This window comes from Vipera berus, assembly GCF_964194415.1.
Source record: "Vipera berus genome assembly, chromosome: 1".
In the NCBI taxonomy this organism is placed as follows: domain Eukaryota; kingdom Metazoa; phylum Chordata; class Lepidosauria; order Squamata; family Viperidae; genus Vipera; species Vipera berus.
Genome location: NC_138202.1, coordinates 69,746,451 through 69,759,636, shown reverse-complemented (window position 1 = coordinate 69,759,636; position 13,186 = coordinate 69,746,451). Strand labels below are relative to the sequence as shown.

Sequence of the window (13,186 nt, the reverse complement as noted above, 5' to 3'; positions counted from 1 at the left end):
TTGTTACATTGCTATTACTGAATTTCTTTTTAACTAGTTCATTAGCTTTTTTACAATAAGCTTACTTATCAAAGCTTCTGAATTCTTAACACCTGTTTCTTCCTACTTGCAGGCTAATTTGTCAAGAGAAGCCTGACATCTACAGTATGTTCCTGACATAGAACACGATTGTATACAATCATTGCAGTAGATGTAATGATAGTTTCTTAGTCTTCTAGAAATCTCACAGTGCTTTAATATTCTTTACTTGCTTGGGACCCATTAAATATAACAAGTTCTAGAACTTGCTGTAGCTTTGTGGAGCACAAGAAAGTTGTATTACAAAGTTCAATTCTTAATATTAACTTTCAGGGGAAAGTTAAGAAACGCATCATACAACAACTGAGTGTTTCGCCAGTTAGTAACTGCAAAATAACTATAGAACACAATAATGTCTGGATGACTTTCTTTGTAACCAACTTCCAATCATTACATATTTCATGATTTTAATTGCATCTGTTTGTTGATGACTATAGACTTGCTACCACTCTTGAGTCAAAATAGTAACATTCTTTGGTTTCTTATACAGTAGCATCAGCCAAGTTGACCTATTATGAAGATAGTAATTTTTATTCTGAAGATTGGATGCAAGGATTATAGGTTATTTGAAGAAGATGATTTTATATATATAAAGTGGGTATATCAGGTGTGTGTGTGGGTGGGTGTATGTAGTCATAGTTTTATTCCATATAGCATCTATGAACTCTCAAGTTCCTCTTTCCGCTTTGTGTTCAAAATGGATAGTGATTAGTGTGTGTGTGTGTGTGTGTATGTATGGGCGTCGATGTGTGTGTATGTATGTAGCATGTGTGTGTCTTATGTATGTGGGTAGATATATAGTTTCTTTTGAGAGCAGGCAAAATTTCATTTTTAATGTGGGCAAGTGTGCTCACAGTAAAAATGACAATTATCATTTTTATAATTATAATTGTAATTATAATAAAGGTTATCTATCTTATCTATTGCTTCACAGTGCTATGTAAGTGTATACACACATACTGAGGTGTGTGCGTGTGTGTTTGTGTGTATCTACATTAATAAGATAGTGCTAGAAATGAATAATTTGGATTATTTGGTAATTGCCCATGAAAATGGCAGCGTTCCTCATTATCTTCACCTGGAAATGCCATGAACTTGTTCATGTTTGAATAATTATTAGCAATTGCATTCATTTGCAAGGGGAGTGTTAGGATAATTATGCAGTCATGCATAACAATTTAGTATTGTTATCAGGAAACTATGTATGGATTATAGTAGTCTAGACTCTAGACTATGAGCTGAACCCAACTCAAAGACACTTTACAATACTTTATAGACCACATTTAAATATAATATGGTTCTTTTAGTTGTAGAAAAGACTGTAGGATCACTATTGATATGAATTGATATTAAGGCTAAAGAAAGCTTTTTGAGGCTGGCACAATTATAGAAAAAATGAATTTGGGTCAATATGGTATTTTTTCTTCCCAAATTTGGTTGTATTTATGAATGTGAATCACTGAGAGACTGTGTCAAAATCTGAAGTTGTTTCAATAGGTGTTAAAATACTGCTAGTTGCTAGAGTAATATATTTAAGGACTATCTGTACTTTTAAAATATATGCTGTATTGTTGCACTCCTTCATTTGAAAAGGAAGTAGGCATGATGGCTGGTATTGTAATCTATGATTAGTTTAGATTGTAAATTAGTATCTTTGTTTATTTAAAACACTTGTTTGCTCTATTTCCAGAAGCAATTGCTTTTAATTTTGCGTTTTCCCAAAGAACTGAACTATAATATTCCTTTAATTAGGAACAAAAAATATTCAAGATAGCATGAAAGCCAGAAATAGATAACTCGGACAGTGTAAGATGAAAAGTCTGTAGCAACAAAAAGATCTTCAGATGATAAAATCTCACCAGAGAAGAGGCAGGGGCTTTCAATGGGCAAAGCTTCCTTTGAACTCTATTCAAAGCTATGGGTGGTTCTCAAAAGAGAATTATTTCTGCCACTACTCTCCTTCATTCATGGAATTTTAGGGAGGACCAGATGTTGTTATCTGCTATTGTAATTTGCTTATTTCATCTTTTCATAGAAAACTGTTAAGGTGGGGGGGGGAGTCTTACAAAGATTCTTTGTGAATATACCATGAAGAACCCTTTTCTGTGTTCCTATCAACTGTATTTGAAATGTCTATAGAATGTATAAAGTCTTCTCCTTTGTTATTCATGAAGGAATGTGCTTATGTGAAAGGAATAAAGACTTCATAGGTATAAATATAATAATAATAATAATATATAAAGTTGGAAGGGACCTTGGAGGTCATCTAGTCCAACCCCCTGCTCAGGCAGGAAACCCTATACCATTTCAGGCAAATGGCTGTCATAATTGATTTGGGCTCATAATTGATTTGGGCTCAAATAAAAATAGAATCAATAAAAGAAGAGTAATATTACCTAAAATCATTTCCAGTCAAAATATTTCAGTATTTTGAAACAATTTCTAAACATAGACATTTGAGAGAAATTTAAGGAAACAAAAACATGAGACTGTTGTTTTCATACAGTGTTTTACACAAGATTTATATCAAGTGAATAGATGCCATCTTGATTCCCTTTAATGCAGACATTGTAACCAGCAAGCAAAACCAAGGTAATGTTCTGCATTAAGAGGGTATGTTCTGCATAGTGAGTGAATCCTTGCATAAAATTTGGCTCCTCAGGAAATAAAAATAGCATATACATGTTCTTTGTACCTAAGGCAGAGGTAGGCAACCTTGGCTCTTTTATGACTCGTGGACTTCAACTCCCAGAATTCCTGAGCCATCTGGCTCAGGAATTCTGGGAGTTGAAGTCCACGAGTCATAAAAGAGCCAAGGTTGCCTACCCCTGACCTAAGGGTTTATCTCAGCAGGTTATGCAAACATTGGTACAATAATTTAAGGAATTTAAGGAAACAAAAACATGAGACTGTTGTTTTCATACAGTGTTTTACACAAGATTTATATCAAGTGAATAGATGCCATCTTGATTCCCTTTAATGCAGACATTGTAACCAGCAAGCAAAACCAAGGTAATGTTCTGCATTAAGAGGGTATGTTCTGCATAGTGAGTGAATCCTTGCATAAAATTTGGCTCCGCAGGAAATAAAAATAGCATATACATGTTCTTTGTACCTAAGGCAGAGGTAGGCAACCTTGGCTCTTTTATGACTCGTGGACTTCAACTCCCAGAATTCCTGAGCCATCTGGCTCAGGAATTCTGGGAGTTGAAGTCCACGAGTCATAAAAGAGCCAAGGTTGCCTACCCCTGACCTAAGGGTTTATCTCAGCAGGTTATGCAAACATTGGTACAATAATCCTTATGTAATTAAGTATGTCTAATCATGGCTAGATTTGCATTTCCCCCATAATTTTAATGTTATGTACAGTTGTAACAATTCTCTGAAATGTACTAATTGCTAAATACAGGATCTATTTGCATTAAAAGAGATTGAATATATACTATCTACCTAATTATTTAATTTTTAATTGTTGATTTAATATTGTGTGTTTCACATTAAACTATTATGAGACTAATGTCTACATCTTACGGTAATAAAAATATAAATAACATGTACACTGTTAATATATAAACTCTTATTTAGCTGCAGTATCTGTGTAGATATACAGAAGCAAAGTTATGACCTGAACTGTTCTCAAACTCTGTTGGACAGGGATTAACTAATTCTTAATTAGTTTTGTACTTAACATATTTCCAGGTTTTGCATGTATTGGTAATAGGTTTATTTTTCCCGTAGAAATTCACTTCTGCGGGAAAAGATCAGTAAGATGGGTAGAGTTAGCATTCTTTTTTTCATGATAACAAATAACTGGCATGATGTCTGGACTGAATCAGTGTCTGATTTCATCAAATGAATTATGAAGTTAAGCTTTAATAAGAGACTCACTAGTTCATACCTTGGAATCTTAGTCATGCTTCATTACTGCTTTGTTCTCTCTGTAGCTGCACATTATGATATGTATGTTGTGCTGTTTCAATTTTTGTCAGTGCCTTAGTACGTTTTTTTTTAATTTTGGGGGAACCCTGAGTATTTGTGTACCTTAACTCTTTGAACAACTGCAACAGAAACATTTCTAGCTAAAATTTCATTAACAGGTTTTGTACAATTCAGTAGGGTTAGTCCAGGGGTGTCAGACTCAATTTCATTGAGGGCCGCATCAGCATTGCAGTTGCCCTCAGGGGGCCGGGTGGGTATGACCTGGGTGGGCGTGGCCTACTGGGTGGGCGTGGCTAGAGTGCATATGGCCTACTGGGTGGGCATGGCCAGCTCTACATCATTCGCATCAAGGGTGCCTATGGGGGCCTGGGCAGGAGTGGGACAGATCTGAGGGTCTCTGGCAGAAGGAGGGTCTCTGGGCCAGGGCCAAGGCAGTGGGGGCCATTCCCTCACTGTTTCCAGGATGGCTTTGTGGGCCGCATGAAACCACTTCGCGGGCCGGATCTGGCCCCCGGGCCTTGTGTTTGACATGTCTGAGTTAGTCAATCTCAGTTACAAGAGCGTGTTGTTAAATGGCAACAAAAAGATATAGGTAGCTCTTGGCTGTTATCTAGCATTTATCTGGATTTTTTTCAGCCCACATCTGGCATCCTTACAATTTAGTATTTTGTTTATATCCATACTAAACAGAGATCCTATAGTGAAATGTACTTTACACGACTATATGCTTATAGAAAAAAATAAACATTTGGGAGGCTGTAAAATGTTTGGGAGATTCCTTATGAAATAAAATGCTAGCATATTTCTTTTTAGATATTTGCACATTGTGTTCATAATTATAATTATTTTTATAAGGGAATATATCATATATGAGAGTGAACTTTAGATTGGATGCACAGTCAGATTCCCAGGACTATGTGTTGCCTCAATATGCTTGAATACAGCCTCTATAGCCCTTCTAAAAATGATAATGAATTCTTTTTTTTTCATAAGAATGAAAGAGAAAGTGTTGACCAATAATCACATTCTCTGTAATTGAATTTAATTAAATGTAAGCTTTGTCCTAACCCTGCCCACTTTTTCTGACTTCATTTGCTAACTGCAGTCTCTGGCATGCTTCCCATAGGACAGTAATGCAACATTCATCGAAACATATAAACTTAACCTTTTGAACTAGCAACATTGTGGGTGTGTCTACATTTCATGTCTGATCTTCTGTAAGAGCACCTTTAGGATTCAAGTACGATGCATTGTAATTGTATAGGCTTACAAAAGTGCTGATCATCTTATAATCATTAGTCATTTTTATTTTGGTCGTCGAGCAGCAAAACAAATCCTTGAGGAAAGAAGTAAAATTGTGAGTTTAAGAGTTATGGGTATAAACATTAATATAGTGAGGCATTATACAATTTATATAAGGCAATTAATTGATTGTTTAGAATAATAAAATAATTTACTGACCTGAAATGTAGAACCATTATAATGCTAAAATCCACGGGAAAGATGTAATTAATATTCTATCTACAGAAAATACAGTGATGTTGTGTATAAGGAAAAATAATACATGAGTGATTATGGTTTTAAAACTAAAAATTAGAGGCCAATTATAGTGACTATATTGTTAAAAAGTCTCTGGCAGTAATAACGAAAACAAGATAGAAATAAGAATCAATTGATGGTAAGCACATAATACATTATTATAAAGTAGTAACTAAATGGATGGCTGCATTTGAAATGTTTTCAAATGGAAAATACCTAGGAGGTGTTTGAAGAAAAATTATGGTATATTATGTTAGTTGCGAAGTTGTGTCTGACCCATTGCGACCCCATGGACAACGTTCCTCCAGGCCTTCCTGTCCTCTACCATCTTCTGGAGTCCATTTAAGCTCACACCCACTGCTTCTGTGACTCCATCCAACCACCTCATTCTCTGTCCCCTTCTTCTATTGCCCTCAAATCTTTCCCAGCATTAGGCTCTTCTCCAGTGAGTCCTTCCTTCTCATTAGGTGACCGAAGGATTTGAGTTTCAATTTCAGGATCTGGCCTTCTAAATATTATACAAACTATGAAACAGTATTTGGCTGCAATCATCAAAATAGAATCAGATTGAGCTGATTCTACAATTTAAGGTAGAAGGACTTAGTGTGACCAGGGTGTTTGATGATGAGTGAAAATAATAATTCTTGGTGAGCATCAGCATAGAGAGAGCAGTACAATATAACATGATCCAGTATTTCAGTTGAATGTTCACTCCATGGGCACAATCTCAGCTTAAAAGGGATGCTCTGGTATTTATTTATTAAGTTTATATGCTTACTCAGAAGTGACCAATATGATTGTAGCTCTAAGTCAATGGCACTTTGATCAAGATTGGGTAGTGCATGTTTGTAGCCCTACAGGATGATAGATGCACATGAGAAGCCATAGGATTTTAATTTTTCATGTATTTCCTGCCAGGGAAATTGGAAGCTATCAGTCATAATTAAAGGGACCAAGCTGGCTGGAAAAAAAAGAAGCTTAAGACAATATGAAAGAATGTGAATTCAGGTGGGAGTTTCTATTTTGAGTAGGCTACAATGAAATGCAGTGGACGACTTAGAAGACCTCAGGAACCTAGAGTAGCTCTTTTGAGGAGAGTAATGTAATGGCCCAACTGGTCTCCCAAGAGGAACTGAGCTTAGATCTTTGGCCGAGAAGGCTTTGAGCGCTATGAATGTGTGCTGAACTCCTTCAGGGAAGTAGAAGGATTGTAAAGCTGAAGCTATTTTCTCTGTGTTTAAGATGACATAATTGGTATAGGATTTGTAGTTGCTGATGGCATGAAAAAATGACGCCTAGGTATTTGAAGGTCTTGATTGTTCTGTTTAGACATCAGATACGTGTCTTAGGTCTCTTGGCAAATAACATGACCTTGGTTTTTGAGCAGTTAATTTCTAGCTGCTTTTCATAGTACTCAGGAAGTGTATAAAGTGCTTGCTTAGGCCAATGTGCCTGTTTTGGTAGATGGAGAGATTGATTGTTCAATTTCCTTATGAATAGAATAAAAAGGAGGGGAACTAGAGTGCACCCTTGTCTCATACCTCATTTGGCTTACCATTTTGTAAATTTGAGTAGCAATATTTTCCTTTGTATTTGCTTTGTTGCCCTACTCTGTGACTGTTGGTGTAGGGTTTTTTTGCAAAAAGGAAACAAGGTACTTATATAATGTGTTATAGTAATGAACAAAAAGTGTTATATTTCTAATGTAAAGCAAAGTCATTGTTCTCAAGGTTCCTGCTTGTAACATGGAGCTAGTACTGAAATACTAGACGTAGTTCAAGAATTGTTGAGTTGATGCATGTTAAAACAAGTGCATTCAGAAACATCCTGGTGATCATTTTTTATGACTTTTCTTAAAGCTTTCTACAAAATGTGTGAGTTTTTATTCTTTTGCAGAACCCTTTTATTTTAAATATCCTTTAGAACACACAAAGGACAAAAAGCTGTTAGTTGCCCTCACATTCATAATCAAATATACTAAGGTATTTTGTTTCTGCAACTTAATTACTATTGAAATTTGCTGTCCATCTTTCAGTTCAACATTGTGAAATTGGAAAATAACTTAGTTAAAATAAGATTAAGAAGGTTTCTTTTTTTTGGCCATAATTTTATTAGCCTGGTTTCATATACAGCTGTTCTGTTTCTATAGACTCTGCTTAAATGGAAGCCACTTCTGGGAACTTGATGGTCTCTACTGACATAGGCTTTGCGTAGCAGCTGTGCCACCCCAGAGATTGCAATGAGTGGAGGAGGGGAACAGCCAGATATTCTTACTGTGGGGATATTGGTAAAAGAAAGATGGAAAGTGGTAAGTATGAAATAGTTTTATTGATTTTTTTCAGATGTCTGATTATATAACATTCAATCGAATCAGAAGAAATCAAAATGCTATGTATATAATTTAAGAGAGCAGTCATAGCTATAAACTGCGAGACAGGAGAAGATTGTGCATCACATCCTTCTTAAATACGGTCCTGAGCAGCATGATAAATAAATAATCAGGTTATGGCTTACCTAATATGATGGCTGCAAAGCAATAATGAAAAGATGATAATTTTATCAATGCTTTTCAGGAACAGATTCCTATATGTTACAGCTGGTTAGCAGCATTATCAGTCAGCGTTCTGCCCCTGCTCTTTTCCTGGGTTGTAGTGTAGTTGAAAACTTCACTATTCCTCCTTTTCTATTATCCTTATGTGGTATTTTAAAAATGCTCTGCATAACGATAGCTGTACCTTTATTAGGCTACAGTAGTTTGGTGCAATTTTCCAAGCATTCTTTGCTAGTCCAAGTTAACCTCTTTTCCCCTTTTATGTTTAGATTAACTGTCTGAACACAATCTCCTTGATGTTTGCAGAGGTTTCTTGGGGATTTTTTTAGTTAATGTACATACATAATTTCTCTCTCTCTCCCTCCCTCCCTCCCTCCCTTCCTCTTTCTCTCTGTCTCTGTCACCAGCATATACACTCATTCATAGGAGGAAGCTGAAAAATCCAGCAGGGGATAAATGAGTGCAGAGAAATTAAGGGAAGAAGGAGGAGCATGTATTTTACTGAATGGGTCTGGGTGTGTCTGAGTGAGATAGGAATATTTAGAGGGAAAGGTGCAGTATGTATTTTTGAGAGAAAATGATGGGTGCTTGTGGTCCTGTTTGAGTAAGAGATTTTTTTATGTGTGATAGAAAATGATTTCAAATGTATCTACACAATAGGCTATTCTCCTTTAGAGTAAGTAGTGTTATACAAAGCTTAGAAAAGGAGTAAGAAATTATAAACCAAATAAAGGCATTAGGTAAAAAGAAGATATAGTATATAGGTAAATCCAGTTTATACCAACGTTTTTCACTACTCTTCTCCTTATTTTTCTATTTTTAACTCTACCATTTCCACACAACACTTCATGTGTTGCTTTTTATTTCCCTCCTTTATTTTAGCATTTTGTGGTATAATAAGACATGAGAATAGGGTGGCATATCCAGAACAGCTCAAACAAGATTTTTCTGCACTACAATCAGGAGGCAGAGAGAGGAATGAGAAATATCTGCCAGAAGAATATTTTAGTAATTAGCAATGACACAGCTAAAATATATTCAATAAAATGCAGAACTCTTTTGTCAGAACTCCTGGATCCTACACATATTCATCAAATGAAAATTACTTATTCTTAGTGCAAAATTAATAAGTGGAAGAATGTCAAGTCATCATCAGTAAAGAGTCTGAGACTGAATGAAGGGAACTGAGGTAGTTTGGGAGCCCTGAGGAAAAACGACTGACGATACAGTTGCTGTTGGAAAGGACAAAAGAGCCAAAACATAATGATGTGCATCTTGGTTATATTCAGTCTGAGATAATGGGAAGACATCCAACATAAAACAATTACAAGACAGTCTGTCATGGCTGACTATACATAGTTATCAAGGGTCACAAAAGATTGATAGACTTAGTATAAACATCATAATAATGATAATAAAAGACTTGAATATGAAATCTGAATACTCAAGGGAAGAGTACGAAGGATAAACAAAGTTAAGTTCTAGGACTGATCTCTGAGGGATAAATGTAATAAGGAGAAATTCCCAAGACTAAAAATCTACTGTGCAACATTGCAAAACAATGAGACGGAAGGAAAAAAAGAGTACCCAGTCAGTGATATCCATGGATCACAATGTCAATAGCTGTTTCTAAATGGTCAAGTGTATTAAATACTGCTGTCAGCTCAAAAAAAAAAAAAAGACTGGCACCAACGTAAGGGATTGATCCTTTGGCATTGGCACCATAATATGTGCTATCTCAGTTGAATGGCCAGTAATTTGATCACAAAGATACGTCCTAGGAAAGCTTGAACTTTGCTTTTTTTTTTCTATCAACTTTCCCCTCGTGGTCAAGACATCCACAGCAACTTTGACCCATCCTGATGATCTTTCCCTTTCTACTGGTAAATAATGAAACCATTCTTCCAATTGTCAGGCATGAATATAGTCTTGACATAGACTCTGAAGAAATCATGCAGCTGCACCATAAACAAACCACATCTGTGTTTTAACATTTCACTGGTTATCCAATGAAATGTTAAATCTATCTACATCTGCAAAATTCTTAGCAGCACGCGTGATTTTCTTGTTGCCATCTCTTCTTGAACATTAACATTTAGTGCATTTATTTCAATTCCGTTATTTGATATCACTATAAATTTCTATTCATGTCTCTAAAATACTTCCAATATTCCCTTCTTTTAGGTCCTTCCCAAATAATTTCATCACTTTTATTTTTAATTGCATTAATTCTGCTAGAGGCTTAATGTTATTCTTTTTCACCCAGTCCCCAAATATTTTTTACTATTTCATTAAAATAAAATAATTCTGTATTTTCTTTGTCATTTCCAGCTTCAGCCATCAAAATACTGTTTACTGGCCAGTAAACAGTGGGGGAAACTCTTGCCTATATGGTTTGAGATATGTGATACAAGATATTGCCCTGTCTAGCGCGTCTGGGTTGTATACATTAGCCTTATAAAAGAGATGTCTTACACAGTACCTTATACTTAAAACAGTAAAAAAGTGAACCAGTGAATAAGAAAGATGGTTTCCTACCCCCAAAAGAAGGGTTAAAGAGTTAGAAAGCAGAGAAGATTCACTACCAGCTTCATAGAAGCAAGTATATGATCTGACTAGTTCAAAGGATTATCATGCTAAAAGCAGCCTGCAACTGAAGACTTCATGACAGTGGAAGACTGAGAGCATCACTCTCCAAAAATACCAAAGTACAACAGAGAAACTCCGCAAGCTGTTTAGACTCTTTGATGGCTACTTTCTTTCCTGATGAATTAGGCATTGAGTAGCCCCAATTGCAACAACCATCTAGTAGCTAGATCACCACCAGATTGTTCAACAGCAACAATCCTCTACTGGCCAGTCTCACTGCAGAAGTTGAAAGGCAGTGGGAGTGCACTCAAGACCACGATGCAACAAGCACAGAAACATAGTATGGCAATTGGAGAACTGAGAAGCACCAAATTGGTTGGTATGCCAATCAAACTGCTTCAACTACATTAGCACCAACTCTTCAGGATGGAGTAACTGACAGCAGAAACTATCCTTGGTTTATCAGAAGTTTGCTTATACGAAGCAATCAGGCCTTCCCATCACAGATTCCTCAGATTTACATACAGGAAGAACTTGTTCCAGTTCAAAACAATCCACTTTGGTCTGGCCTCAGCAATCACAGTATTTACTAAGGTGATGGGTGCCTTCTGGATATATGTTTAGTTGTATGATCTAATTATCAGAGCACCCACTATAAAAAGAATAATGAGCACCCACGGTCTGCTGCTTAGGTGCCTCTAGGTCAGACATATCAAACTCGCAACGTCACGTGACGTCGCGCAACGTATCGGGACGGTTTTGCCATTGCTGGCAATGGGGTGGGCGCGGCTTCCGCATGACGCCCACGGGCTGGCAGTTTGACACTCCTGCTCTAGGTGCATAGTTTTGAAGGGAATTCTGCCAAGATTTTGTTCATTCTTTCAGAGCAGATCCAGATCACCAGCAGAAACTAGTTGCATATAATGATGCCAAGTATAGAAAGTGAATTTTCCTCTTGGTAGTTAATCCAATCCAATTTGGTACTATGAATTTCAGCAAGAGGAATAATTTGACAATATAGGATGGAAACTCCCTTGCCAAAATATTCTGTACCAGAACTGCAGTCTCATAAGGAGTTATCATTCCTTCTTATCCAAATGGAGCTGAGGCCAAATGCCTAGCTTTGACTAATGACATTGGTGGAGAAATATCTGTTTCCCTTATCAATAGAGTATATAACAGGATTGCTGAGCACTATAGCCAAAGGGACAAATTTTCAGTACTTGTGTCACGGGGGAATGAATGCTACATCTGGAGAGTTTTCATAGGATTGCAGCAAGATGGGGTTCTCCTTTAGGCAGCCAACCTGATAATAGTAGATGGTAATAGGCAAGTAATCTGCTTCCCTCCCCCCCCAATTTAAAGATCCCAGAGCAGAGAATTCTACAGCCAATATAGTTAATTGAAATCAAGCATATTTACATATTTTTATTTTTTAAAGTTTTTATTAAAGTTTAGTATGGTATAAAATACAAATGAAGAAAGTGGAAAATGGAAATAAAGATAAAAAAGAAAGGGGAAAGGGAATGCAAGGTAGAAAGAAAAAGAAAACAGCGATTTCTGACTCTCTTTGGTATAAGTAGAATACAAAGAACAGTTGAAAGCTCAGCTTTATGCTTTTTATTTCTAGTAGATAGAAACCATTTCTATAACTATAAAAGTAATTTAGTCATCAACATCTAAGGTCAGAGTTTCAACTTTTTCTTTATTTTGAGCATAAAGTCCAGAAGCAGTTTCCATATGGAAACAAAACTAGGTAATTCCTTCTCTTTCATTAAACAGGTAGCTTTGCCCATCTCTATCGATTCCATCCCTTTTTCCATCCATTCTTCCACTGTGGGAATTGACATCTCTTTCTATTTTTTCACATAGAAAATTTTTGGTAGTCTACATATATAATAATAAAATTCCAACATTTTTTTAAATGTTCTTTATCCAATAGCTCTAAAAGGAAAAATTCATGTTTCATTTTTTTGTTCTTTTTAAGAATCTTCTGAATTAAGACAAAAATCTACCCTAATATTTCTTTGCTTTGTCACAAGTCCAACAAACATGATAGAAAGTACAGGTAGTCCTCGACTTAAAACAGTTTGTTTAGTGACAGTTCGAAATTGCAATGGCACTGAAAAATGTGACTTACGACTGTTTTTCAGTTATAACCTTTGCAAAATCCCCATGGTCATGTGACCAAAATTCAGATGCTTGGCAACTGGTTCATATTTATCACCATTGCTGTGTCCCAGGGTCATGTGATCACCTTTTGTAACCTTCTGACAAGCAAAGTCAATGGGGAAGCCAGATTCACTTAACAACCGTGTTACTAACTTATCAGCTGCAATGATTCACTTAACAACTGTGGCTAGAAAGGTCATAAAATGGGGCAAAACTCACTTAACAAATGTCTCACTTAACAACAGAAATTTTGGGCTCAATTGTGGTCATAGGTTGAGGACTACCTGACCTTCTTTACATTTACAACAAACATTTGAG

At 36.1% G+C, this 13,186-nt stretch overlaps 1 protein-coding gene across 1 annotated transcript in view; it reads left to right on the top strand.

Annotated features, from left to right (window-relative positions):
* TTBK2 (tau tubulin kinase 2) overlaps window positions 1–13,186 on the top strand; it is a gene marked incomplete at its 3' end in the record, with an annotated part of 72,228 nt that overhangs the window by 8,059 nt on the left and 50,983 nt on the right. The window contains exon 2 of the mRNA XM_081314989.1: window positions 7,706–7,864. Within this exon, the coding sequence (XP_081171115.1) occupies window positions 7,796–7,864 (69 nt within the window). The 5' untranslated portion in view covers window positions 7,706–7,795. The remainder of the gene's footprint in view (window positions 1–7,705; window positions 7,865–13,186) is intronic.